The sequence below is a fragment of the Equus asinus genome, chromosome 13, assembly GCF_041296235.1.
Source record: "Equus asinus isolate D_3611 breed Donkey chromosome 13, EquAss-T2T_v2, whole genome shotgun sequence".
Classification (NCBI taxonomy): domain Eukaryota; kingdom Metazoa; phylum Chordata; class Mammalia; order Perissodactyla; family Equidae; genus Equus; species Equus asinus.
In genome coordinates, this window is record NC_091802.1 from 37,540,149 (window position 1) to 37,568,070 (window position 27,922).

Below are 27,922 nucleotides of genomic sequence, written 5' to 3' on the forward strand. Positions count from 1 at the left end.
AATCCTATTTAAGGCCCAAGGAACAGAAGAAAGGAGCAGGTAGAAGGGCAGCTCTCGGCCTGGTGTGGACCCCCAGGCGGGATCAAGCCCCAGAGAGGCGGGGCAGCAGGAAGGGAGCTCGAGAAGTCGCCGGGTTGCTGCATCCAGCGGGCTGCAACAGGGCGAGGGACTGGGTGGGGGGTGGGGGGATGGACGAGGGCCCGGGCTCTCCTTCTCCTGGTTGTGCGTCTTCTACGTGGATCGGTCTCCTCCAGCCAAGGGTCTGTGCGCCCCCTCCTCTTCTCAGACTCCTCTGCCCTCGCCCCTCCCTCTCACATTCCCAACTCCCAAGGACAACTTGTCGCTCACTTCAGAAGCTGGGGCTTCTTTCCGTCCCCAGACTCTGCCTTCTCCCCTACTTCTTTTGTCTATTTCTGCGTTTGACGGCTTCTCTGGGAAGCATGCCTCGGATCTGTTTCTCTCTTGTCTGTTATCTCTCTCTCTTTCTCTCTCTCTCTCTCTCTCACACACACACACGCACACACACGCACGCACACACACACCCTCTCTCTCCTCTCTGCCGGCCATCTCGGCGCCTTTCCTCCGTGGCTCTGGCCTTTCAGAAGGCGTAAGGCCCTTTTTGTGAGCCGCGGCGAGGTGGTCCGACGGCGCCCCGGGGAGGGGGCAGGTGAGATTGGCGGGAGCCCCGCCCGGAAGGACGCGGAGGAAGGTGGCGCCCGCGCCAATCCGTCGCTTGGGCCCTGTGCTCGCCCCCCGCTCGCTGGCGCCAGGGGGACGGAGGACGCAGGAGTCTCTTCGCGCCCCAGGGCCGTCGGCGCCGCCGCCCCAGACCTAGACACTGCGCCCAGAGGCCTCTCAGGGACGGGGACGCGGCCGACGACCCGGAGCAGCCCGGCCCCCGGCCCCCGGCGCCATCACCACTGTCCCTAGGCTCTGTCGCGCCCAAAGCCTCGGGCTCCTGCAGCCTGTGAAGACGCGCGGAGGACGGCGCGGTTCGGAGAGGTAGGTGAGACGCTCCCCGCCCTTGCTTTCGCCGCTGGGGGCCGCGACCACGCAGATCAGAGCGGCGGCGTGAAAGACCCCTCTGTGGCTGGGCAAGCCCCCGGCCCACTTTCAGGACTGATCGGCCACGGCGAGCGTGGGCTTCCCGGGGCCAGCAGTTAACCTTGAGCTCTGGACCGATCCAGCCTCCCCAGTGGAGCCCCGGGGGGCCCCCGCAAAAGCCTTGGCCTTCCCCGCCCGCTCCTACAGGACTCTCGCTCTCCAAGCGAAGGTGTGTAGGGGGGCAGAGGGTTGCCTCCCAACCTTGCCCCGCAACTCTGGCTCCCCAGAGCCGGGTGCTGAGCGCCACGCCCAGCCTCAGGCCCTGCCCGCTGGTTTCCCCCGCTCACAACCGCGGATTCTAGGCGGATGTAGCCAGAGAGACAGGCCGGCTTCCCTGAGCAGCCTCGTGGGTGGGGTTCGCTTGGAAAGGGACAACGGTTATTCTTTCTCCACGGAAATTAGACATTGGCCTGGAACTCTGGGTCCAGACGGAAGCCCCAGGCCCGCAAGGTGCAGAATCAGCTCTCTCTCCAGCAGCCCCCTGGAAGGGATGGGGGGGAAACGCTTGGGGGAGTCTCTTGCTTCGGACCGCCTTTCACTGCTGGTCTTCTGCCTGGAGAGCATGTAGCTCAATCTGCAGGGATGCCTGGCGCCGCCATCTTACTTGAAACACACTCACAAAAACGATGCGTGTGCATTTTTGTAGAGGGGCTTGTCGTTTACGGAAGGGGGCAGAAGGCCGGGAAAGCGTTTCAGTCTGTGTAGACTGACTCGTGGGTCAACACCCGCTGTTGAAAAGGCAGGTAGAGAGAAGCAGGCCTAGCGGAGCGTGCATGGTGGAGATTGTGGGGTCTCTTAGGAATTGGTAACCCTCAGGAGTCAGTGGGGAATCCTGTCTCAGGGCAGCTGTGCCTCCCCCAGTATTTAAGCACCGTGTTAAAGATTGAGGATTCCTACAAACATGCAAGAGAGACATGAAATTATACGCTCCCGGTTGTGTTCAAGTGAGAAATTCACATTTTCACCTTTATACCCCACCTTTGAAAGTAGAACAGTGCACAGTACATTTCACATATTCCACGTTTGCTAAATGTGGAAGCATACAGCACAGAACTGTAGTTTCCAGTATCAATAGAAGCATGAAGACCCACACCCGAGGGGAGGTGCTCCCTGAGTGAAAGACCGCATTTCTCAGGGTACTTCCCTGACCTGCGGAGGAAGAAGCCTGGGGCTTTTGCTGCTATTACCTTCCCTCCAAATCCCCCCTTGGAGCTGCAGCTCCTCCCTTTCCCTGGAGTCTGGAGCACTTGGCTCCAAGTCCAGAGCGGCCTCCTCACTCCCCAGGCCCAGAAAGGATGAAGCCTCATTCCACTCCCAAGCACATCACCCTGGGCTCCCCAGGAGGCGAGCTGCCCGGCCTCTGCCCTGGTTCAGAGCCACCACCCCATCACACTCAGACACGTGCACACTGCCCCAGAAGAAACGCAAGGAAAGGCTTTACTAGCCCCAGGAAAGGGTCTGTGGGAGACCTCAGGCGCCCTTAAGAAGGGCCCCTCACTCTTCCACCCTGCAGTTTGGGGGCACCCAGACCCCTGTTCCCAGCAGACTGTTGGCAGTTCTGCCTTCTCACCACCTCAGAAGGCAATGACCCCATAACTGGAGCATCTGTTAGGCTGGAAACTTAGACTCCCACCTGGCCTGCCTCTGACTTCTTTTTCTGGCCTGATTAAAACAAACATCAGCCTTCAAATGCTGTTGGATTAGAGACTTTTATTATTTTAATCTACTGGAATTCTCTTCCTCATTTCTCCTCCCTCATTTTTCTCTTACTGTCGAGTTTTGTCTTCTGTTTCTCCTCCAAACATAGAAAGGCAGAAAATCTATGGCTTTCTTGAGCTTGGAGGGAAAGGATAGAGACAGAAAGGAGGGAATATTTGACCCATCCAGGCAGCACCCAGAACTGTGACAGCAACGCATAGTAAACTGCCCTCCGACACTTACGGATTATCTGATTCCACAATCCCCCCTCATCCCACGATCCAATGGGGGCTTCTGCATTTCTCAAAAACAAGGAGAAAACATGCTGCTGTTATTTGGGTGGCCAGATGTGGAAGCACTCTGCAGTCTGGCCAGCAGGCCTGGACTCGCAGAGAAGAGTCCTCAGGGCTGAGGGCCTTGGGGCCAGGCCTGCCACTGACTGAGCCTTGGCAACGGCAGGCTTGGCCCCAATCTGGTGGACAGGGAACCATGGGCTGCTCACCAGATGGGGGTGAGATCTGGACTCAGGGTACTGGAGGTCCAGGCGCCTCTCCTGCCTGGCTGCCCCACTGGCCCAGAGCCCACTCTGGGCCCAAAATCAGGAATAGGTAAAAGGAAAAAAATTCCTGAAAACATCCAGGTTTGTAATCTGCTTAGACACCCAGACCCATCCTGAAAGCAGTGGAAACAAATGTCTCCTTGGCTGACTTGCAGCTTCTCACTCTTCAATTTGGCAGCGTGTGGATGGGGTCAGCTTGAGGTTTTAGATCTTGGGTCCAGAGCTCAGTGCCGAAGGAGCTAGACTGCAGGGTTTGGGGCCACTCACCTCCTTTTCCCATGCACCCCCCCCTTGCTTCCTTTCTCTCCCAGAGCTTCCCAGAAGGTGTCTAGGGCTTTCTTGTAGAGCCATGAAATCTCACAATTTCAGAGGATTTCAGACTCCTTGAATGTCAGGTTCAGAACTCCTGTTTGAATTGATCAGGGGAGTTTGTGTCTGGAAAATTCCGAGACCAAATATGATTGTTAATGTTGGTCTTCACTGTTTCCCTTTAGCTGATCCCTCCGTGCTTCCCAGGTCGAACTCCACCTGTGAAGGCACTCAGGCAGCAGTGTCTCCCCACCACTGTCAGCAAAACAAAGGGCAACAGCCACTGGGCCTGAAGGTTGGGCCCAAATCTCAACATCTTCTTCCTTAGGAAGATGCCCGAGCGGCCACCCTCAGCCCACTTTCCATCCTTACCCTACTCCCTTCCGCCCTCTCCTCAGCCGGAGTTATAGGAACAACAGCCTTTACCTCTCAGGGGTCATTAAGGCCAAAGTGCCCCCACCCCCATCCCGCCGCCCATCTTGGGGCAGCTCTGAGTTGCCTCCATGTCAGCCCTCCGCTTGTGCAGTATTCCCGTGCTACTGTTGAAGGCTGAATCTCGGCCAGAGTGGAGGTGAGGGCTTAGTCCGAAATAGTCTCGATATTAAGTAATAATAATGAGAAAAAATAGCCATGAACTCCCGAGTCTCCACCATCCAGAAAAGTTCCTCCTTAATATATGGCCGAGGTCCCCTCATTGGCCCAGACCCGAGAGGACTGGTCAGAATGCCTGAAACTCTTTTATGGAGAGAGAAGTCAATACCCAGAGACCTTATCCTTTAAAACAATAAAAAGAGAGAGGATCCAAAGTTTTACTCGTTAAACCGCTTACCTTTTCCTAGTCCCTTCGCCCCTTGGCCCCGGGGATCCCGGCTCCTAGGCTCCGAGATGAACCGGAGGGAAGGATGCTCCTCACAGCAACCTTTTTCCTCCGAGGCGCCTCCGGGGCTGAGATGCCCCTGCCTTGCGGCTCCTGAGTGACTGGCTCCTGGGAGAGACCGCACCGCTGCTGTGGGACCAGGTCGCGCGTGGCGATTGAGATAGTCGCAGAGGTCGTGGTGAGGGGTTGGAGACCGACCGCTGCGCCCTCAGTCCCCGATCCCGGACGTACTTGAGACTGCGCGGGACGTACCCAAGTCCTGTCTAGGGTTCTCTTGCGCTGGGCCAGCGCAGCAGTCTCCGACGGCGCGCGCCCCGCGGTACTCCCTGGGGATCAGCACCTTCGCCTCCGGGCTGGGTTCAGAGTGAAGATCTCAGCGCAAGCCGCTGGCCTGCCCCGCGACTGCCTACCTGCTGCGGGTAGGAGGACAGGAAGGTCCCCAGTCCGGGAGGTGGCGAGCCCGAGCGCAAAGTTGGCGTCGGGAGCAGGGTCAGGGGCACCTCCGGGCCCCGCGCCCCTCCAGCCCCATCCGCCGACAGCCCAGCCGCAGGTTGGCGCCGCAGGGGTGGAACCTGGAAGTCTGGGAGGGCCTAGCTCGGAGCCCTGGCCCTCCGGAGGCGGGAGCCTGGCAGAGGGATTAGAAAGGCGGCTTTCAAATTCGGCAGTGGCAATTCAGGGTAGAAGGGAGATCGCAATTACACAGGTGCCCCTTGGACGCCACAACGCCAAGGGCCTGTATTCTTACAACCTCTGCTGTCTGATGGGCGGAGATGAGGTGGGGTAGGGGGCTCTGTCCAGCCACCAGCGCTGGGAGTGGCTGTAAACGCTGACCCAGCGCCTCGCCGCAAGCGGGGTCTCGGCCGCGGGGACTGCAGAGTCTGGGGCGGGCACCAGTTCCCAATGAGCATCTCCTTCCTGCTGTCCTGATCCGAGGGGGAGTGGGTCCTAGTCTCTGGGTCTTAGCGTTCGGCTGCAGCTCACGAACCGTTCATCTACTCCCTCCAGGCCGCAGGCGCCAGCACCATTCACCCCCCATTTCCCCTCCCCGGATGCGCCCTTCCTCCCCGCAATTGAGAAACCATCTAGAGCAACGCCGCCAGGTCCCGGCGGAGGGGCACCTCTATCCTGCCGAACCGGCTAATTAATCAGAGAGCCTCGAGAAAACCGAGGAGTTGTAAATGGGCGGTTTGGAACGAGGGGGCGCTAACGAGGTCATTAACCTCCAGGTAAAGTGGGAAGGGAGACGCGCCTGGTCGCTTCCGAGGCCCCTCTGGGCCCTTCTCAGCACGCGGGTTTTGGCCGCTCCACCTGCCCGCCTCCTGCCTCCTGTCCGGCTGTTTCACTTCGCTCTTTGCGTTCTCTATCTTCTCTCTGGTCGCCTTCGAGGGTCCCTTTCTTTGTGTCTGCTTCTGTCTACCTGCCCAGCTGTCTCTCGGCCCTTTTCGGCGGCCAGAGAACTTTAAGGTCATGGCGAGCAGCCCCGACTGGCGGTCTCGGTCCCGGGTCTCAGACGCGGCACCACAGGCCTGCCTGGAGCTGAGGGAGCTAGAGATCCGGGGAAATATTTCCCCTTCCTCCTTCTCCCCTGTCTCCCCCCAAGAGCGAGGGTATTTGCAAGGGGAAAACGGATCCTGAAACTTTCGGTTCTTTTCTGGTATGGACCAACTCAGGACAAGGCGACAAATAGTTGGGGAAGATCCAGGTCCCAGTGGAGAAAAGCGTCATATCATTTTGATTAGAGATACAGAGACCTTGCACACTCTTTCTCTACGTGGGCAAGGGTGCACCCGTTCGGGATTGGGCATGGTGGACCGCCTTGTCTCAGTCCTGGAGCCCTCAGCACCTGTGAGCAGGTGCCCATTGTTCACGGGAAGGCCAGGAGACAGTATCCACCCACCTTGTGATACACACAATTGTTTGTCCTCTTTTAATTCATCTTGTCGGATATCCAAGTCTATTTCACTGCCTCCCTCTGCATCACATTTGGGGTATTTATATATGAGTGGTGGATGAAAGGTTCTTGACATTTTGGGAGTCACTCACTGATACTTTAAAATGTAATGAAAGTTATTGATTCCTTCCTCTACAGAAAAAAAAATGCACTTATGTAGTACTCAGCAAATCCCACTATTTCAGAAGGCTTCAGACCCCTTGGGCCCAGGTTAAGAACTCCCATTTGGATTGATCAAAGAAGCTGCTGTTTGGAAAATGGTCAGTTAACGCAAGTCTTGACAGTTTTTCCTGTGGCTGATATCTTGGTGTTTGCCAGGTCAACTTTCACCTTTAACAACACCCATGTGGCAGTGTCCCTCTCCCCATCACTACAGTGGGGTCTGGGTTCCTAGTGGGGGTCAGTCTTTCCTCTCTCCCCAGGACCAAGGGGCTGGAGAACGTGGGAAGAGCTTTGCTGGGGAGAGCTGATCGTGGACTGGCAAGGGGTGGGACCAGCTGCTGGAGGGAATTGGGGCTTGCACATCCTCCCAGGGAATAAAAAACCTACCAGAACTCCTGGGAAGGGAAGGCTATCCAGCGACAACCCCCTAGATAAATGCTGTCTGTGAGCCAAGCAAATGCGGATCAGGCAATAGAATGTTCTTTTGTGTCCCTTATAGGTCTACCTATTCACTTTCCTCGGAGACTCCAACTCTTTGTGGGGCTGAGGGCTTAGCCAAGGCTAGAAGCTGGGGAACAACAAACTAAACTCTGACCTGAAAGGGGAAGGGTTCACTTCCGAACATTTTTGTGATCTTGTTAGTAGGAACCAAACAGCAGGTGGCCCCTGACAAGCCTGGGGGACCTCCTGGTTTCACCCAGTCTCCTGTGTGGCTTGTTTAGATTTAATTTTCCTCCACAGCCTTCTCCCTACTTCTGTGACTTGATCCAGCCAGATCTCCCAGAAGAAAATTCAGATTTCTTTGGGGTCCAGGAAGTGAACAAACTTTCCTCTTTTAGGACTGTGTTCAGACAAATGAGGAGAGCTAGAAATCATCTGGTTTATTGCGCCCTCCCCCACACGTGCACAAACACACACACACACACACACACACTCTTCAAACCCAACCCCTCCGGGCTGGTCCTCAATTGCCTACACATTCCAAGCAAATGTGACTTGGGGCAGAAAAGACCCCACCCCATTCCTGGCTGGCTGTCTCTGAGCTGAGCTGGCACAACCTCCACCTACCAGCCCCAGCACTTCTGTGCTGGAACAAGAAGCCAATGGTTGGCTAATAGTATTCAGACCCCTGGCTGAAAATAAAAAGAAAAAAAATAGACAATTTTCTGCTTGGGACAACTTAAACTGAATAATTCTGGCTGCAAACACCTGACCTAAATGCTTTTAATCAGAGCAGAAGAAATACATGCCATTTGTTCCCTACTTTACTAATTAAAAAAGCTAATTGGTGTTCTCAGGAACTTCCGACTGAGGGCCAGGAGCCTCCAGTCATCTCTTCACCCCTCCTCGCTCTGCTAAGCTCCACCCCTCCCCCCACAAGGCCATCTCCACCGTGGAGTTGGCCTCTTTCTGACAGACAATGGGGGGGGGGGTGCCCTCAGACCAGCTGGCTCCGCCCCTGCACCAGGACTTTGGCCCTGAAAAGGCAATGCTGCCATTGGCCAGAAGTTCTTGCCTAGCAGGGTCGTCCCTCTTCCCGGGGTTTCTGGTCTAGTTTCTGGGAGCAGAGCCCTCTCACTGGCTGTGGGTCAGCACCCCTAACTGGTGGGATGGTGCTCACACTGGAGCCCCAGAGCCCAGCCCAGTGCTGGGCACACAGTAGGCACTCAGGATATGTTTGTTGAAGGTGGAATGAAAGTTCCCACCAGACAAAGGTCTGTGGCTTGTTAGGGGGAGTCTCTGAGGCCGATTCGTGGAGAGCTCCAAGGCCTCCTGGCTGCCCAGGAAACGAGCAAGATCTGGTTTTTCTCAAGCATTGCTCAGATGTTCTGTTTTCATTTCAGCTTTCTGGGCCCCCTATTTCTTTTCTACTTATCCTCTAAGGCAAGCTCTTGCTCCCTCCAGCCAAGGGAAAAGGCTCATTGAGAAGCCAAATGAGAATCTGCCACCACTCCCCAGACCTTCTGAAACCCCAGCAGATCCAGATCCTTCAGGCTAAAGGGAGTTTGAACCTGAAATGAGCCAGATAATTGCCGCAATATTCTATTCCTTATTGAAGAGGTAGGTACAAGCCAGGAGTTCAAGGGGCCTCATTTTACAGACATTGCTCTAAGTCAAAAGAATACATTACATACACAGGCCAAGACACACAGGCTCCAACCTAGACTGGTTCTCTGAGAACAAAGCAGGCTCCCTCCTCCTTCACCCCCTCTTCCTTCTCCACCTCCTCCTTATTAATAGTTACTATTTACTAAATGCTCCCTGTTCACCAGACATTGCGCTAAATCCTAGACCCATCGCACATGAATTAATCCTTAACAACCCTGAGAGTTAAGACATCCAGATTTTGCAGATGAAGAAACTGAGTTACTTTTTGGGGCATGAAGCCTGTGTGTGTGTGTAATAATGTTGGAGTGATATTGGCACATCTGAATGCTCAAGTGGTATAAGGAGGATGGAAATAAAGAAAATTGACAATGAAAAGATCTTAAAGTTTTTGAAATATGGAATGTTTTCACGGAACGCGGATAGTTTCTTCTGCCCTAAAGTGAACAAAGAACTGATGCAATTAACGGGCTAATTCCGAGCCCCAAATGCTTTCCCTGGAAATGGGCGGATAATGATGCCCACAGTATGTTCGCAGTCGTATTCGCCTGATGTCGCTCCATTTTCCCCCTAACTTTTGTGCATCGATTGGGCAATCTCAGTGAAATGCGCAGACGCCGCCCGCAAGCTCACATACACACACGCACACACTCCCACACACAAGAATGCTGACACACACAGACCCGACTTCATCCTGCTTGAGTCTTTTATGACTCAACCTCGGGAATGAAAATAGGGTTTGTAGCAAAATAATGTGCCCGAGGCCAGGTTGGGCGCAGCTGCTCCAGATGTGCGCTCGGTAATTAGGCGTCCGCGCGAGAGCCCCTGCCCCGCTGGGAAAGGCGCGTCTCGTGGGGCGCAGCGCTGGGCGGGCGCTACGCCCTTGTCTGCCCCAAGGTAGATGCGTGCCCTTTGCTGTCCTGGCCCCAGACGCCCCCTCGCCCCTCTTCTTCCCCTCCTTCCCTGCAGGAGATTCTCTGGGACCTCTATCCTAAGAATAACTTTAGAGAAACGTCTTGCAGAGGGCTCGGCACTATAAAATGGCATCTCTGCCTTGGGGGGGAGGGGAGGAGGGACCCCAGTTTCTCCGACCCCGTGCTTCTCAGCTTCTGGAAGTCTTTGAGGCTAGATTCAGAGCGCTTAGGTCCCGAAAAAGGTTTCTTTTCCCTTACCCCACCCTGTAACTCAACAGGCGACATTCGGGCCAAGGACTGCCTGCCGTAATCGCCCCTTCTTTGGGTATAAAGAACAGTGGTGTGTTTGACACCTCCCTTAGTCACCAGGGCCTCATTTACAAAGTACTCAAACTTCACGACATCGCCATTCAGTAGGTCGTTTTCGTCGGAGCCTTTGAGGGCCTCAGGCACTTGTCCACGAACACAGCTAGGGAGGTTGTAAGCGTCCAGCTGGCGGTGTCCTGGAAGGGAGGGGGTCGGACTCGTCTTGGCTGCCAATCCTAGAGGAGCTGCTCCTATATCCGCCTCCAGTTCTTTCATGTGCTCCCCCAAATCTTAAACCCAGAAAACCCCAAACTTCCAACATAGACAACCCCTAAAGGCTGCCTTTCGTGGAAATGAATTTTGCTTACAAGAAAGACACTTTTGCTGGCGTGGATGGCGGTCGTAATTTGGAGTAAGAATTTTCCATTCTGAACAGAGAACACGTCCTCCCGCCTTACTTCGCCACTTCTAATAGCTACTCTGATCGTGGGCTAACCACTTAATTTCTTGGGGCCTCAGTGTCTTCTTTTGTAAGTTGGGGGAGGGGTTGGAGATTCTGGCGCTGCCCTTGAGCAGGCTTCTGGGGAGATCAAAGGAAATTCGGGCTGTGGAAGGCTTCCTAGGGTGGGGGTGGGGGTGGGGGTGGGGGTGGGGGGGTGGGGAGCGGATGGAGCCATGATTAGCTGTCGAGTCCTTTCCCAGCCGTCACTCGTTTAATCGTGTTTCTCTCGCTTGGCAGAGGGCGCCAAAGGCGACGCGCCAAAGGCGACGCTTCGGCGGCCAGCTCCAGGCCGAGCCCTGCGTGTCTGAAGGAAGCGGCCCCTCCGCCGGCGCAGGACACAGAGCTGCGAGAGGATCTCGTTCAGCGGGGACTCAACGCCAGGGCGCCGCCTAGAGGTCGGCCGCGGCCTCAGCCTCACACGCCAGCGACCGCTGAGCTGCTTCCCCAGCCGGAGACAGAAATTGCAAAAAAAATTAATCCAGCTCGGGTCTCAGGGACGCAGCTTCTGGCACCTCTGACTTCTCTGAGATCCAACCCCCCAACAACAATGAAGCCTAGGAAAGGAGACGGGCCAGGAAGGCTCAGAAACTTTTATTCTTGGAAGGGGGTCTCAATTTCGGTTTTTGTTTTGTTGTGAGGATCCTGTGTTCTCCATCTGTGTCTTCATTGCCTCCTCTCATCATCCAAATTGTCCAGCCCCCTCCAATTATGCTAGAACTCTGTCTTATCTTCAAGGAGGGAAGGAAGTAGGGAAAAGTTACCCCTAAATCTTACAGCTTGGTCATCTGCATTTTCAGTTTTCTGAATAATTTGGAGATCGGTGTGCTTTTGGAAGAGTATCCAGAAAACTGTTGAGGGTGAAAAGAAACGTTGCCTAAGTGGCCTTTACTCAGAGTGATCATCAGCTCAATAATATCTGAGTGACATTCAGGAGGGGGCTTGTTGGCACGAGTGCCTCTGTCAGTGGGTGTCTGAGCTGAGTATTTGAAAGTTGACTGCTCTGGGGCCAGGCGACCTCGGAATGAGAAGGCTGGCTGGCATCTATGGGAATGGGTTTGAGGTGTCATTTGGCCCCAGGCAGAGAGTTTTATTTTTTAGGCCGGGATCCATGGCCTGGGTTCTGGGGATGTGGGCAGAGGGAAGCCACAAAGCCCCTGAAAAGCGTATGCAAAACTTGTGTATGCACAGGTGTGTCATTTTAAGGCTGTGGCCTCTTCAGATTTTCCAGAGTCTAAGACTCTAAAATGGTTCAATCTCCTTTCCACGGCCCAGGGAGCCACAGAGATCCTGGTCAGCAAGGGGCAGGGAGCCAGCACACTAACCCGCCCCCGCTTCAGGCCCTGGGGTGGGGCAGGGGCTCTGGAGTAACAGTCTTGACTGGTGTGGAAACTGCTGGCCTCTCAGTCTGGCCCTCCGCCCATCAGTAACAGCTCCCAGAGGCAAATCCTGATAGGAGGGGTGACGGCTGGTGGCTGCCATCACAGTATTTTTAATAAAAATATAGCATGATAAAGAGCGAAATAAGGGAGTATGGGGCACATAATGAGGAGGGGAGCTGGAGGGGCCTCGCCCCCAATATCCTGGAATATGAACGTTGGGATGCAAACAAGCTACTTCCTGTCCTCCTGCTGTTCATGAGCTGTCCCCTTCCTCCTCCTTGGTGCAAGGAAGGGGCCAGAGGTGCCCCCACCCCAACCGGCTAGGGCAGAGTGGGACTGCCTGCAGCAGAGTTAGCGTTTCAGAAAATTCAGGAACTGTAGACCATAGCCTAGTATTTTCCCTGGCCATTCCATTTTTTATCCATTTAAAAAAAATCCCCTGCAGAGTTTTGGCGCCTTTTCTTGGAAGAGGGGGTGGAGCTGGCTGGTTACCCAGGGCCGCACCTGTGTGTGTCTGTGGAAAGAAGGTGCCCTCAGTGCACCAAGCTCCCACATGGGTCTGCAGCTGGGCCTCCAGCCTGTGCCCAGACCTGTCTGGGCCGTAGCTCATCTTGGCCTCCAGTGCCTCTTAGACCTGAACCTTTGGTATTTTGGGGGTGAATAACTGTGAAGCATGATCGAATTCCTTGGCTCTCCCACCAAGAAGCGCACCTGACCAGGCCCCTCCAGCAGACAAAGTGAGCAGGAGATCCATGACTTCCCTCCCAGTTACCTGGAGCCCAAGGCAAAAGGGGATTTTTCTTAGTTTTGGTTCACAATGACCTAATTGCGATTCCAAATCTGGATTCCACAAAGTTTTGTGAAAAAGCAAGGGGCGGAAAAGAACTGTGGAGAGGGTAGTGGAGGTCTGGGTGGTGGTGGTTTTTGTTTGATTTTGAGGCGGTTAGGGAGCCGGAGAGGAGGCGATGGCAGTGCTCTCGGCAGAGGCCAGTTTGCACACAACTCAGCGCCGGCTGGTCGCTTTCACTCCGGCGAAGACCGACCCCTCGGTTTCTCCTCTGGGAGCCCCGCTTAGCCCCTTCAGGCCTTCTGACCCCCTGTCCCCTTCCAGCAAGTCCCTGGCAATAAACGGGCGGGACAGAGCAAAGGTCTGGCTGCTAGAGATGAAAAGGAGGAAAAAACCCGCTTTCTGCGGAAAGATGCAAAGCGTGGAGGCCCCAAGGCGTGGCGGGCAGGGCCAGGGCTTCAGCAAGGAGGGACCAGGGCCCTAACTCCGCTTGGGCGAAGGGCTGGGAGGCTGGTCCCGGGCGAACGGAGCCCGAGGATGTGCGGGGCTGGGTGAACTTTCCGTTTAGGCGGTGGCTTTCAGTCCCGCCCGGCGACTCCTCCGAGGGACCGCGCGCCCGGCGGCGGGGACGCGCGGCCGAGGCCGCTTCTCTGCACGCGGGCAGCGGCGCCGGCCGAGAAAGGGGCCGAGGCGGGGGCTTCCCCGGCTCGTAAATTTGTTTCCCCTGCCTTGTAACCCGCCCCCCCCCCCCCCGGCCGTCTTTCTTTTCAGGACATGAGGGGATGTAAACCGTTTGAAGTTCATCAACATGGTGAAGTTTTATTGTCTTTCCGGTCCCCAAGATTTATACCCGGGAGGGGGCGCGGGCGGCCGGGCAGACTCCTTCGCTCCCTCGGACTTCCCCGCCGGACACGTGGCCACTCGGACACTCGCCTCCGGGGCGAGGGCGGGAGGGAGCCGGCCGGCCGGGGACTGGAGGCTCGCGCCGCACCTTCCGACGGTCGCTCCCGCCCGGCCAGCCGCCACCGCCGTCCAGGTAAGTTGGCCGCCGGCCGGGGCGCGGTGTGCGCGCGAGCACCTGTGGGGATGCGGGTGTCGGAGAGGTAGGGGTGGCAGAGGGGGACATCAGTGGGGGACATCGGTGCGGGGCGGGGAGCGAAGGGCCCAGGCTGGAGGTCAAGAAGGTGGAAGCGAATTGGTTCTCAGCCTCCCGGTTTCTTTCGTGGATTCGGAATAGATTGTCTTACCTGGGACAGCTCAGCCTCTGCGGAGCCGGCCCCCGGACTTTTCGGGCAGGGGGACTTCACAGCGACTGTTCAGGTCAACTCGCTTTCCCTTCCAGTCGTGTTCTTCCGTTTGCTCCCTAGTGCTCCTGATACTTTCTCACACTCTGCTTTTCCGTCTGTTTCTCCGACCGTCACCTTCTCGGCCCTCCTCTCCTCTCTCCTGTCTGTATCCCAGTCTCGAAGCCGAGGTTTGGGATAGGGCTTGAAGATTCGGCTTCTCAGAGTTCCCCGGGGTGACCCTGGACTACAGGCACTGAGCAGACGGTGAGTGTAGACCACCTGGATAACAGTTTGAAGTGAAGAAGTCTTTTTATCTATGGAGACCTCCAGCTGCTGAGACAGCGGCTGAGAGAGGGTGACCCAGCAGGTATATCCACAAGGCCCTGCCCAGGCCTGGGGCTGGGTCCAGGGTCCCCTCCAGCCAGGGCTTCCGGAAGAGAGCAAAAGTTTCTGGCATCTGAGCTGCCAGGACTGGTTCCAGATGGTTGTGCCTGGAGTCCTGCCTCCAGTTCTTTGGAGATGTTGCTTGCTGGCAACTGGGTTCTGTTGGGGAAGAGGTGAAGGAAAATGAAGTTAGCCAGCCAGCCGTTTGGGCCCACAAAATGGCTGCAGGGACCTGCCCCCAGTGAACCCTTGACCTGGAGCGTGAACTGGAACTGCTGAGTGAGTTAGGTAGTTTCATGTTGTTGGGCCTGGATTTCTGAACACAACGACATTAAACCACCCGACTCACGGCAGTTACTGCTCCTCGCTTAGCTGGAGGAGTGGGGGGGGCGGGGAGGAGTGAAGCAGAGTCACGACTAGTCTGTCATCCTTGCAAAATGGTGAAGAGGTTTGAGGTCCCTCACCCAGGAGCAGTAAGGATGTTCCCCAGAGAAGAGACCTGGGAAGTTCTTGGTGTCTTCCCTGTTCTGTATTTTTTTAGTGTGTGTTGGGAGGGAAAGGGGGAAAGGGGGGCATTCCACTCTCCAAAGGCACCTTGCTGGGCTGTTCTGTGCAGCTGAAGGATGATAGTTGGGGTTTCAAGCTTCCTGCGTTGAGGTCTTGGGCTCCTATCTACATTCAGGCTTTCCAAAGAAAGTCTCCTCAATTTGACAAATGCTCCATTTCAAGAGACACAGGGGGTCCTTGAGGTATTTGTAACCCTTTGGGGCACAGGGCTCCACCTCAACAGAAAGCTTCAGGTCCTTGAAGAGGGCTCAGTATGTCCCATTCTGAAAGGGAAACATCAGGATCCCTTGCAGTCTCAGCCTCTAGGCCCCCAGGGTCCTTCCTAGGGCCCCCTAGTGGGACAGATGTGAGTCAAAGTCTTCACTTTCCCAACCCCTCAGTTGGCTCCTTCCCCACCAGGTGGCCAAGGCTTCCCCATAGACCCTTGGGCTGGGCTGTGGGTTTACATACGTCGGAGGGCCACTCCCTGGGTGAAGGGCCTGACTTATGGCTAGTGGGGAGCCTGGGCTGTTGGGCAGCTCAGTCCAGACTGATGGAGTGACAGGAGATGAAGCTGGGGGTGGGGCAGGGGCAAAGCAGTGATACCCTCTTTGACCCCAGCCCTCTCCAGGCTGCTGGCTCTTTGCCCAGGAAAGGAATAACTAGAAGTACTGGCGGAAGGAGGGGGACGCTCTAAAGCATAAGCTAACTTTTGTTCCCAAACTTTTTCCCCCTGCTTGAGGCAGAGGAAATATGGAAAGGGGCCGGGGAAAGAGGCCCCGACCGGATGAGGCTCAGGCGCCAGGCTGACTTGGAGGGTGAGGGGTGGTCTCTGAACAAGAGGCCTCTGCTAGGGTGGAGGGGCCCTGGGGAGACCCACCCCCCACCCAGAGGAAATGCAGCATTCAATCCACTGTCCTGGTGAGCAAAGGCCACAATGCTGTCCCTTGACATTTTATTGTCCTCTGGTCTGGGTGAAGATGGTCTGGAGTATCCTGCTGCCTTACCTTCCTTCTCCCTGGGCCTCTCACAAACCTGCCCAGCCCCTCGGAGCCTGACTGTGCCTTGGCTCCCCCCCTCCCAGGAATAGTGCTGTAAAAAGAAAAAAGGGGGATGTTAGAAAGGAGGAAATAAAGTCTTTGGAAAGCAGAGAGTTTTACAACAGCCACAGTTTTATGGAAGCAATTCCGCAATAACCTTCTACCTGCTCAGCTCCTTTCCGCCCCGCCTGCCGCCCACCCCGTTTGGCCTCCTGGATGCCCCCCTCCCAAAGAGCCAGCCACCCCCTTCACCCTCCATATCCCTGATGGCTGAGAGTGGGTAAGGAGATTCTGGAGGTCTGCTTGGGCCGCTGACCTCTCCGTCCTTCCCTTCACCTCTGACAACCGGGGAGGGAGGTTTGGCAGAAGATTTCGTTACTTTGTAATTAAAATCCCCTGGTGGAGGATGTGGAAGCACTGAGGTTGGAACCTGTGTGTGCAGACTTGATGTGATCCATTTGGTATAAAGGGTGAAGGTTCTGGGGACCTTGATTTCTTCCCCTCTGGAACAAGTGTCCCCACCACTCATTCTTTCCCAGAGTGGGTCTGGACTCTGATCCTGGGTCAGAAGAAATGGCTCTGGGTTCTTGGAGACATAGACTTGGGGACTTTCCTAATTTCGTTGTATACAGCAATGTGTTTGTGTGACCTACAGAGCTGGCTGAGGGCTTTCGCATTCAGCTCATCTCTGCCCACTGGTCAGATTCACACTTGTGTGGGACACACTTGTGCACAAGTAATAATGTCTTTATCCCCGTGCCATCGCTACCACAAAATAAGCATCATATGATGCGCACTGTCCCTCTAGTTTTGGGTAAGATACGCAGGAAAGGATTTCATGGTCTGACAGAAAAGTCACAAAATTTCATGACCTCCCCTAGGCAAATTTGAGGTGTTTCTTTCACTTTCCAGAGAAATATTTCAGAAGGAAATTGTAAAAGCATCCAGACTTAAGTCACATGCATTTCTTTGGAGTTACGGTATATATTTTGCTTGAATATCAAGTCAACAGGCAGATTTTCAAGTGAACCTTCTGAATCAGCTGATGTTTTATAGCCACAATTCAAGTACACAGATACTTAAGTTTTTGCCCTTTGCATAGGTGTGTGATGGTTATAAAAATGTACACACAAGCTTTTGGGTCATATATCTTCTTACACGAGCAGAATTGTAAACCCACATCACACACAAGGGTTATACACGCATCCACATATACACCATTACAAATTTTATATATGAACGCCCAAGCACATCAGCATTACAGTTGGGCAGATTTATTTATTACATATTGTATACACAGCATAGCGCACAGCCCATTTGTACACTGGGCTCCCCATGAAGCAATATTGATTTGAAATATACATGCAGGATACACACATCTATTCAAATACAGCATGCGTAAGTTTCAGCTTAGCATATTGATTAAAAACAAACTTTTCCCCTTTTCCCATTTATTGTTTTCCTTTTTTTCCTTCTCTAATTTTCTTCCCTCCATCTAGATTTTCTCTCTTCTTAACAGGACCCTTCTAAAAGCCACCCCTAAAACACGGGGACTCACCAGCTGGTCCTGAGCAGGGTCGGCCTCTGCTCTCCCCACCTCGGCCTGCCTCTTGGCTGCTCTGGGCCCCAGTGTGGCCAGGGGCTGCAGCTTTTCCCTGCCTCCCCTTCCCAGAGCTTCTGGCCCCAGCTGTGTTCAGGCGCGGCTCCTGTGCAGGGAATGGGAAGAGGCTGCGAGGGAAGGCAGGGTTTTCCTTCTTTCTCTTTAGGATTGGGGGTGGGGTGGGGAGCCATTTTGCTTTCTCAAGACAAGGTGGCCCCCACTGAAACAAGCCCTCTATTAGGCGTCTTTAGAAACTGGGCTCCAGAGTCCCTGATCCTGTTTGCCTCCCTCCATCATGATGGGTACCATTTCTCTGGGAGAGAAAATAAGGATTTGGGGGTGGTCCATAGGCCCTCAGAGCACCCAAACTCTCCGTCAATCCACCCTTTAATCATTTGCCTGAGCTGGAGTTGAGCTCCAATTTGGGGCAGCAATGCTTTCTAGAAAGCCTGGCTGTGACGGCACCCATTGCTTGGTGCATCCGCATCCCCACCTGGAGGGAGAAGAGCTGGGATGCAGACTCCAGGGCTCCGGCGCTAGTTCATTCTCCTCCCTCCAGAGCCACCTCTCCTGAGAAGACTAAGACCTCTACAACCTGTCATGTTGAAGTTGTTCCCACCCTCCAGCTTCTTTGTAAGGAAAGACTAAGCTTTGCTCTCAGAAAAGAGGCTTGGGTCCCCTCCTCACTCAGCACCCAGGAGCCACCAGGAACAACTCAGACAGCAACCCACAAACCTGAACTCTGCTTGCTGAGTGACTCGGCCCTTGTGAGGCACAAACCATGAGCTCTAAGGTTCTTCCTCCTCTAACTTCTTCCCCCAACTAAGTGGCCCTCTTGACTTCTCTCTTGTTGCAAAGAGAAGCGGCGGCAAACCAGGGCCTGCAGTGGAACCAGAAGGGCTGCCGTCAGAGCCCAGCGCCTGCACAGCCTGGGTCTTAAGAACAGCCCAGCGCTGTGACTCTTCCATAAATAAAAAAGCCCCTGGCCACAGTCCACATGTCCTTTTGGGCCCTAATTTATATACTACAGAAAGTCATATACTCAGCCCGCCATGCTTCATAACACCGTTATTTATGGCAGGAGAGTTTTTTTTTTTTCCTGAAGAATATATTTATTACAGGTAAAGCCAACAGCAGACTCCATGCGTCTGGCAAATCGAGAACAGGTGCCTGGCCTTAACTGTGATTCATTCGCTCTGTGCCCAGCTATCTCGCTGGCAAGTCCGGGGAGCTCCCTCGACGTTCCCAAGAGTCCAACTGCTACTTAGAAGAATTTGCATCAGACTTTTGTTTCTCTACTTGGGTCCCATGGAAAAAGCAGATCTTCACGCTGTTTGGTTCCTGATCTGCCCGGCTGTCGCCCTCCGAGAGCTGGGATGGAAAAGGAGGGGGCCGTCTGGGCGCCGGCATTGATCTTTAAAAAATCATTTTGAAATCGCCATAATGTGAAGAAATATGGCGCTTCACCCTCGTATTTCACACGTAATGACATGAGATGGCTTCATTTGGAAAGAAAAGCGGGCGGGAGTGTGTCTGTGCGTGTTCGGAGGTGATCCTCAGCCTTCTGCATGGCAGAGGGGTACACGGCCCAAAAGATAAAACCTCGAATTAGAATGGCCCCGCTTTTGTTAAAAGGACCAGGCTGGGGGCAGCCTATCTTATCAGGGCTCAGGGTCGGAGAATCCCGAGAAAACCCACCCCAGCATGCCCCTAAATCCAACCCGAGGAGAGTCGGGTCTGTGCAGAGGCCGCGCCTCCCAGAGCGTCCAGGACACAAGAAGCGGCGGCACCCAGGACAGAAGCTGGAGCAGCCGCGGCTGGGAGATGAGCTAGTGGTCCCGGGGGAGTCCCAGCGCAGGGCCGCATAGTAGGTACTAATAAAACAAGAGATTTGGAAGCTCCAGCCAGAGTCCGCAGGAGGAGAGGCGGCAGGAGGGCAGGAGACTGACCCCGCAGGCTCTCCATCCTCGCTGGTGTCCAATACCGGCGTTTGGAAAGCTTCCCGAACGGCAAGGCCGAGTGATAGGAGCCGGAAGGAGAGGCGAAAACTCGGACGCGGCTCCTTCATCACTGGGTGGAAGGGAGATAACTCGGGGCCTCCGCTCTACTGACACCTCACAGAAGTTCCCGTCACCCTTCTCACGTTCAGCTCCCCCATCTGGGCAATTCTAAGGGCTCAGCCTGTTATTCAGTGGAGGAAAGGAGAAATGGCTGTGCCCCTAGTCCCATACTTCCCTCTGGCCAGGACAGAGAGAGGCCCAAGAAATTTAAAGGCTCTTTGGCCAGTTGTATTAAACTCTTTCAGAGGCTCGACTTTGCAGGGCCTGCTGAATCCCTTTAACCTCACGCAGGTTCTAATTTCGGGACAGCTAAATGTTAGAACTCGATCTTTGGACACTCACCCCCTCTTACCCTCTTCTTAATTCCCTCAGCTCCTGAAGTGTCAGGAGACGCTCTCAGGCCTGTACACCTCCCCAAATAGTTAGAGAGAGCCTCCTCCAAAGGGATAACATCCTGTGAAATCCCCACTTCTCCTCCATCCCCTTTACTTCCTCTCCAGTGGATTGCTGCTGCCCCGTTGTTTAATAAACATCTTGTGTCAAGGGGACAGAGAAGAGGAAACGAGGGCCTGCAGGGTGGAGTGGAGGTGTGCTTGTGGGGGGGACAGGACCACCTCCTCTTTAATTATGCTGTCGGCCTCTCTGGCTGCTCCCCGGCCCTCTCCCTCCTGCCCTGCTCTCCCTTTCTCCCTCCCGGACCCGCCTGGGGAGAGGGCTCCACAGCCTGCGTCCCTCCCGAGGCAGCCCGCTGCTTTCCCTCCGCCTCTCCTCCGCCCCCGCCGCCCCATGTCGAGAACTCCCCCCGCCTTCCTGCAAAAGGAGGGGGGGACCGGGCGGCCGGCAGCTCTGGCTGAGGTTACGTGGCCACCGGAGCCCTGACGTGATAGCACATTGCATCAGCATAAAACAATCCATCCTCGATATGGAATGCAGTGCGGACGGATGACAGCGAGAGCGCAGCCCCCTCGCCCGATTGATTTATGTCGGAGCTGACGCTTTATCAGGCAGTCGGAAAAACTTTGACCAATCATTTTGCAAGGAGCGCTGAACCGGGCTGCTCCACTGTACTTTGTTGGCTGAGAAGTTGAGCAGGGGGTGGGGGTGGGAGGGTGGGGGGCTGGGGGGGTCGCGTCCGAAAGCCCTCACACGGGTCTGGGTGCCACCTCTCCCTGCTTGGGCGCCGCCGCGCGAGCGCTTCCCTTCCCCCTGCGAGCGCCCGGATAATGTCTGAGAATGTCCATTTCTGGGACGCTTAGCAGCTATTATGTCGACTCGATCATAAGTCACGAGAGTGAGGACGCGCCTCCAGCCAAGTTTCCTTCCGGCCAGTACGCGAGCCCCCGGCAGCCGGGCCACGCGGAGCACCTGGAGTTCCCCTCGTGCAGCTTCCAGCCCAAAGCGCCGGTGTTCGGCGCCTCCTGGGCGCCGCTGAGCCCGCACGCGTCCGGAAGCCTGCCGTCCGTCTACCACCCCTACATCCAGCCCCAGGGCGTCCCGCCGGCCGAGAGCAGGTACCTCCGCACCTGGCTGGAGCCGGCGCCGCGCGGCGAAGCTGCTCCGGGGCAGGGCCAGGCGGCGGTGAAGGCGGAGCCGCTGCTGGGCGCGCCTGGGGAGCTGCTCAAACAGGGCACGCCCGAGTACAGTTTGGAAACTTCGGCGGGCAGGGAGGCCGTCCTGTCTAATCAAAGACCCGGCTACGGGGACAATAAAATTTGCGAAGGAAGCGAAGACAAAGAGAGGCCGGATCAAAGTAAGTTATAAAAAGTGAGGAAATACCCAGGCCGAAGGCCAGGCGAGGGGGAGGGGAGGGGAGAGGCAATAAACTGCGGACAATGTGAAGGGAAACCGCGGCGGTGGCCAGAGAGCGAGCGGGGGAGGAGGGAAGAGGGAGGAAGGAAGGGAGGACGCTGTGTGTCCCAGAAGGGGAGACTGAGGCCACTGTAGGAGCGCCGCCCCCACTATACTTCCAGTGGGGGACTGGGGAGCAGGGACCAGCTCGCTGCTCTCTCGGCCTCCCTTCCCCCACTCTCCCGGAGGCCAGGGCTGAAAGCCGGGGAAGGGGCTGGCGATCGCCGGGCCGGGAGAGGACTGGCGGGGCCGGGGCGGGCAGCCAGCGAGGCCGAGAGCCCGCGCGGGCGAGGGCGGGAGCGCACGGGGCTGCCCGGGCCCGCGCGGCTGGCAGAGCTCCCCGCGCCACGCGCAGACCGTAAACGCCGGCCAAGGGGAAGTGGGAGGGGGCTCATTAGGATTTTATTTGCGATGCAACAGCTTGGCGGAGGATTCTTCCTAGCAGATCTCGCGCAGTAGCCGCTCAGGGTCCGCAACCGGCGCCGGGAGGGGCGGGGGAAGCCCAGGACCCGGTGACTGAGCCCCCTCCCCGGATGCGCCGGCCCCTCCCCGGGAGTCTTCCCTCCGGCCGCCCCCTCCCCTCCTTGGCATCTTCGCCCCGGTTGCCGCTGGGTCTTCCGCGGCCCCTCGCTGCTCGCCGCTGGCTCCCTAGCCCCAGCCAGAGCGGTCCGCCTCGCGAGGAGTCGGGGAGAATCGCTTCCGAACTTTGGGGCGGACCGCCTGGGTGGAGAAGGAGAGATCCCGAAGGGACCCTGGGGAGAGGAAGGGTGGGGGAAGAAGAGAGGCTGCAGAGAGGCGGAGAACTTAACCCTCCGACCATAGCTTCTCATCACCTCCCACTCCTCCAAAAGCACCACCGCCAGGAACCCAAGTCTGGCTAATCTCCAGGAGGTGCTGCTCGCTGCGGGGAGAGAGGGGGGTGGTCTCATATTTTTTCCTTTTTGAGGTTGAGCAGGGCAAACTGGTTAGGGGCTCTTAGCCCCAAACAATAACGCTCAGGCTGGAGGAGGCAAATCGAAGCTTCTTACTCTCTTTGGGGAAAGAGGGTCAAATTTTTCCATCTCTGCTTGCCCTGCCACATTTCCCACCAACAGAGTGGCCCACAGGCCCTTTGGGGTGCCCTTGCCGGCTGGAGGGTACAGAGCTGCCTCACTCCCCTGAGGTCCCTGCAGGGTCCCACCACCTCCAACCTTCCAGGATGAGTCACAAGAGCTGGTGTTTGGGTGACGGGCTCTTCCCAAACCCTCCCTGCTCACACCCAGACTCCCCACACCAAACCCCAAGACTCTGCCTGGAAAGCCCATTATTGCCAGGCAGTGGTTTGGCTAAGATCAATTACTAACAGTTTTTTTCCTCTTTCATATTTAATGCGGTTGCAGGTCCCATCCCAGGCAATCACATTCAGGAAATAGTGCTGCAAATTGGGAAGGCAAGGTACTTAGTGCAGGACGAACCAGATCAAAAAAAAAAACAAACAAAAAATTCAGAGCTTTTCATTTGGCAAGAAGGAATCTAGCAGAGGATGGGTTTTACTTTTAATTGGCTCTGCTTTATTTGGCAACTTTTCTGAGTTCCTGGGTAGGGAGAGAGATGGTAAGGAGAAGCCTGTATGTATTTTTGTTTCCTCTTTTTTTCTCTTCTTCCAGTCAATTACCCCTTTCTCTGTTCCCCTCCCCATACGGAGAGAGTTGGAGTTAGGGCTGTGCTGTGAAAGGATTTCTGATACCCCCACATCATCCATGGCTCCCCACCTTGGGACTGGAGCAATCTTGCTTCCCAATTTCCCTGAACTTGCTTTAACCAAACTGCGAGCTGAGCAGGAGCGGAAAAGGAGAGACTATTGCAACCATAAGTTATCTGTGAGCCGCCGGCGCTCTCTTGTCCACAGGCTGGAGTTGACAAATGGTTGCAATTGCGTTGCATGTGAATTGGAGCGTGCTGGATGTTTGTGTCTCTAAGTATGGACTCATATTTGCAGGGTGTGTGTGTAGGGGGAGCGAGATATCTACAGAGACACACATGCTTGCTGCCATGTGGCCAAGAGACACAAGCTTGTGGTCAAGGCAGGGTGTACTCGGACTGGACCGGAGGGCAAGGAGGTCTCTTAGCTGTGGCTGATCAGAAGCTCCTCTCTGCTAGCCCAACCCTTCTCTCACCTCCCAGACCTAGAGCCTGGACCAGTCAGGTCAGCCACCCCTCGTCAGTCCAGGGGTGCTGGGGTTGGAGGGAGAGCTTTAGCCATGCTGTGCTCTGATCTGAGTCCTAATCAATTTGGACCCAAGAGGAGAAAAAGACTGAGAGGAACCCTGAGGCAGGCAAAGCTTTGGAAGTGCTGAGAAACCTGGAATGTGCTTGGCTCCATCCTGCCCAAATAACCTCTCACCTGGAGTTTTCTGTAGCAACTCCTGACCCATCTTTGGGACCCATTCTGGGAACTTGAAGGCCTAGGTGCCCCTTCCTCCAATGCAAGATGGGGAGTGGAAACCAGGGATGCGCCCTCTTGGAAGAAGAACACGGGGGCCTTCATCCCCCGCTTCCCCTCTTTGATTCTATGCTGCTTCTCTTTCAGCCAACCCCTCCGCCAACTGGCTGCACGCTCGCTCTTCCCGGAAAAAGCGCTGTCCCTACACCAAATACCAGACGCTGGAGCTAGAGAAAGAGTTTCTGTTCAATATGTACCTCACCAGGGACCGTAGGCACGAAGTGGCCAGACTCCTCAATCTGAGTGAGAGACAAGTCAAAATCTGGTTTCAGAACCGGCGGATGAAAATGAAGAAAATGAATAAGGAACAGGGCAAAGAGTGAAGATTTCCCCCAGCCCTCCCCCTTCCCCATCTCACGCTTATTTATCAGTGGTGGCTGCAGAGCCAGTGCTGTCTGGGATGGATTCAAGTGAATGGGGAAGGGAGTCTTTCTCTTCAAAGTCCTTTTCTGCACCTAGAGCCTCTCCTTCCCTCCGCCCCTACCTGCCCTTCTCTTCTTCCTGGGCCTCAGGAGGAAATTTTGTTGATTTAGAAGGTAGATGTAGTTGGTTCCTAAGAAGGTGATGGGCCATAAGGAAAGAGAGACCCTAGTGGAGCTCATAGCGACCCCTCTAGTTTTTCTGGGAAGCCCCAGCCCCTCACCTCCAGCCTGCCTGTTCCCTCCCCTAACCTATCCCAACGTCATCCTGGGACACCCCAGCTGCACACAGCCCGGCAGACGCCCGCATGTGTAAAGCCTGGAGCCCACAGTAAAAATGGGGAAAGCTCACAGCGAACAGTCAAATGCAGTGACACCCCAAACGCAGACCATAGCACCCCAAGTCTGGCAGAACAGCCCACCCTCAGCAAGCCCAGGTTCTACCCTTTGACGCAAATACACACCCAGAAGGTGTCTAGGGACACACTCCTGATGAGGTGCTGCAGCGCAAGGGGCTCAGCCTCACTGTACCGTCCCATCCCCATGAGTCCCCAACTATCCCTGGGGCAGAGACTCAAGGGAAAGTGGGGTACCCTCAGCCCTAAGCTGGTGGGCTAGAGAGGGCAAGGAAAGGCAGCAGTGGTCTTCTGGAGGCATCTATGGTTTATGAAGGTGTTCCACATACACACATTTTGTTGCAGGAAGCGTTTAATTCTGCATGTTATTTTCCTCTCCTTCCAACAAAAGGAGGTCAAATCGTGGGTCGTAAGCCTTGACCATGTCGTCCTCCCGCTCATCTGTGCCCCCTTGACTGAGACTATAGCTTCTCCAGCTCTACAGCGGACCTGCATCCTTCCGCATCCTCCCCAGCTCTGACATCAACTCTGTTCAGCCAAATCCACCTTGCACCAGCGAGTCAAGCCGCCCCTTGTAGAAAAACCCCTCCACCCTCCATCTCTTGCTAGCTCAACCCCATTAGAGGCAGGAAAGCTAGGTCAGGAGAGTCCCATTGAGAGTTTATTGTGAATCAATTCCGAGCTCCCTTCCCGGGTAAGTTGTGGAGGACAGGAAAGAGCAACGGCTCCAGCGCGCGGAGCTTGGCACCTTCCGCCCCATCCAGCCCAGTCTCCAGCCACGAAGAGGAGCCCCGGGCTCGGCGGCTGCCCGCCCCAGCGCCAGGCCTTGCCTCCTGCGACTCGGGCCTGGATGGCAATACTCGCGGCTGCTGCGCGCACGCTCCTGGGGAACAGTCCCGCGTGCAAAGGAAAGACTGGAGAAATCGCACCTAAGCATCGTCCCGCAGCTTACTCTCTGCTTCCCTTCCTCGCTCGGCTCCCCTACCTCTCCAATCCCCTTCAGTCCCAAGGACTCTTGCTCCTGCTTCTCCTGACCCTGCAAGGGGACATTCCAGGAGAACTTTTTTGCTTTGTCGGTGGCTGTTGTGAAATTGTGCTGTGTTTTGTGATTTCTTTGGGGGTGATTGTCTCGCCTGTTTTCAGTTGTGCTTCTACGGGAGGGCGGTGGGTGGGAGTGGGGAGGGCGAGGGACCTAGAGTTCTGATTGTTTTGGAAGAAAAAAAAAAGAAAAAGAACAAAAAATATATATCACTCTAGAAAATAAATCTCTCCTTGTGTCTTATTCTGTGTTGACTCTCCTCACCTGGCCAGAGGTAGAGATCCTAGTTCCAAGAGGGGGGCTTGGAAAAAAGACAGAGACTTCTGTACCCAAGAGGTTTCTCCTCAGACCTTGCAGAGCGGGCTTGCTGGTGGAGCGGAGAGCTGGTCCAGACCCAAGGTCCCAAGACCACTGCTTGAACTGAGCAAAACCCTGCAGCAGGAGAGCTGGGTGGCTGCAGAGGGGGGAAGGGAAAGATTAGCCATTTGGAGACGGGTCTGGATTTGCAGGGAACGATGAGATTTTCCTCCAAATAAAGTTGCACTGGAGACCTCCCCACCAACTCCAGGGCCGGATGGAAGGCAGGGGCTGTCCTGGAAGCAGTTTCTCTCTCAGAGGGCTGAGAATGTCACCTTGCTTTGGCCGCTTTAAAATATCAGTAAGCGAGGAAGGCAGCAACTTCCTTTTGCTGTTCCTTGCAGCAGGATGGCTTGGTGTAGAGCCAGGCCTCCGGAAGGCCGGGCTCTCCTTTGTCTTGCTCAAAAGAAGCGAACCCATTAGGGTTCTTGGTCCCCACCTGGAATTTGATGCTCCAATTCCAGCCACAGCAGAGCAGCTGCAGGGGAAGGCAGGTGGAGTGTGGTGGGGGTGGAGGCCTGGGGAGGCAGCCCCCAAAGGCCAGGAGAGGCGATTGAGTGTGGAACAGAAACATTTCGGGAGAAAAAAAAAATCCGCTTCCCAATCGGGCCCCAGAACTAAATTCGGCTTGGAGAGGCACCTTTCTGTCCCTTTCAGACTGTGGTGTCCCTGCCAGAGCCTCGTACGCCAACTGCTGTTCTGGCAGCCCTGCCTTTCTCATCGCGGCTTTGAGATTCCACTTCTGCCCGGTTGGCGCTTGGGAACCGACCTCCTGCCGCAGCCTTCCACCCGGCCACCCTAGCGGCGCTGAGACCCTGAGGGTTGGGATAGACGTGGGGACAAAGCATGACCCAAGTGAAAGGAGCCTAGAAGTGAAAAGGCCAGGCCTACCCCTCTCCAGCGAAGGAAAGGATGAACTAATCGGAGAGAGCAGGAGGCAAGAGAAAGCGAAGCTCCTGGGTATGGCAGGGCCCCGACCCGCATCCTCCAAGGAGGGTTCCATTCGGGATATAAAATGAATCTGGCTTTAGAGCTTGTGTAGACTAGGCTCCCTCCCGCTCCTGGGCTCCCTGGAGCCAGCTAGCGCCGAGAGTGAGCCCGGAAGGCCGGATTCCGCCAAGAGGAAAAGCAGAAAGCGAGGCTGGAACCGGACGAGTGCTGCAGAGCAGAGGGCGAGGGCGCCCGGAGGAGCCTCCGGCGGCGCCTGGATGCAGAGCCCGGGGTGGCTTCTTTAAAGACAAACAAAGGCGAAGATGCGGAGGCTCGGAAGCCGGAGATGGGGAAATCTGTTGTCATAAAAGAGAGAGAGGGATTCAGAGAGGGAGACCGCGAGAGTGCGAGACGGAGAGAAGCCGGGAGAAGAATTCAATGCCGTGTGCGCAGCAATAAAAGAATATGACCGCTATAAAAGTTTATAGCGTATAAATTTCTGAAGGTTAAGAAACTAAACAGCAGCAAAGCAAACAGTGAGGGGAAACTTTCCGGAGCTGAGAGAGCCGCAGCTGGGCCTGGCCTCCGGGCCTGGCGGGGTGAATGGGTGCGCCTGGCTCCGGCAGCCCCCTCGCTCACCCGCGCAGGACGCGGGGCCTGGGGTTTCCGGGGCCCTGGGGGGCAACGAGGGGCAAGGAGGGGAGGACGGGGGGAAGAACACTTTGTTGTCACAAACACTTCAGAGAACACAATTCGGACTCTTGTCTTTGTTCCTCACACCCCCTCCAGAATCGGGCATTATAAATGAGAGAAGCCCCCTGCACAGGCGCGCGTGCACACACACACACACACAGGTCCAGCGGGCCCAGACGTCTGGGCGCGGGCAGCCTCTTGATCCTTTTACAGTCCCATCCCACCCTC

General features: G+C 55.6%; 1 protein-coding gene across 1 annotated transcript; it reads left to right on the forward strand.

Annotated features, from left to right (window-relative positions):
• HOXB9 (homeobox B9) lies at positions 1 to 27,570 on the forward strand. The gene is made up of 4 exons (XM_070483077.1): positions 1 to 1,002; positions 10,726 to 13,690; positions 18,632 to 21,320; positions 23,988 to 27,570. The coding sequence occupies exons 3-4, from the start codon at positions 20,804 to 20,806 to the stop codon at positions 24,221 to 24,223; spliced, it is 753 nt and encodes a 250-aa protein (XP_070339178.1). The 5' UTR covers positions 1 to 1,002; positions 10,726 to 13,690; positions 18,632 to 20,803; the 3' UTR covers positions 24,224 to 27,570.
• Positions 27,571 to 27,922: the final 352 nt, after the last annotated feature.

Excerpts from the sequence above, each read along its gene's own strand:
- HOXB9 (XM_070483077.1), top strand. The coding sequence starts at position 20,804 with ATGTCCATTTCTGGGACGCTTAGCAGCTATTATGTCGACTCGATCATA. Across the intron at positions 21,321-23,987 it reads CAAAGAGAGGCCGGATCAAA|CCAACCCCTCCGCCAACTGG; the intron begins GTAAGTTATAAA and ends CTTCTCTTTCAG.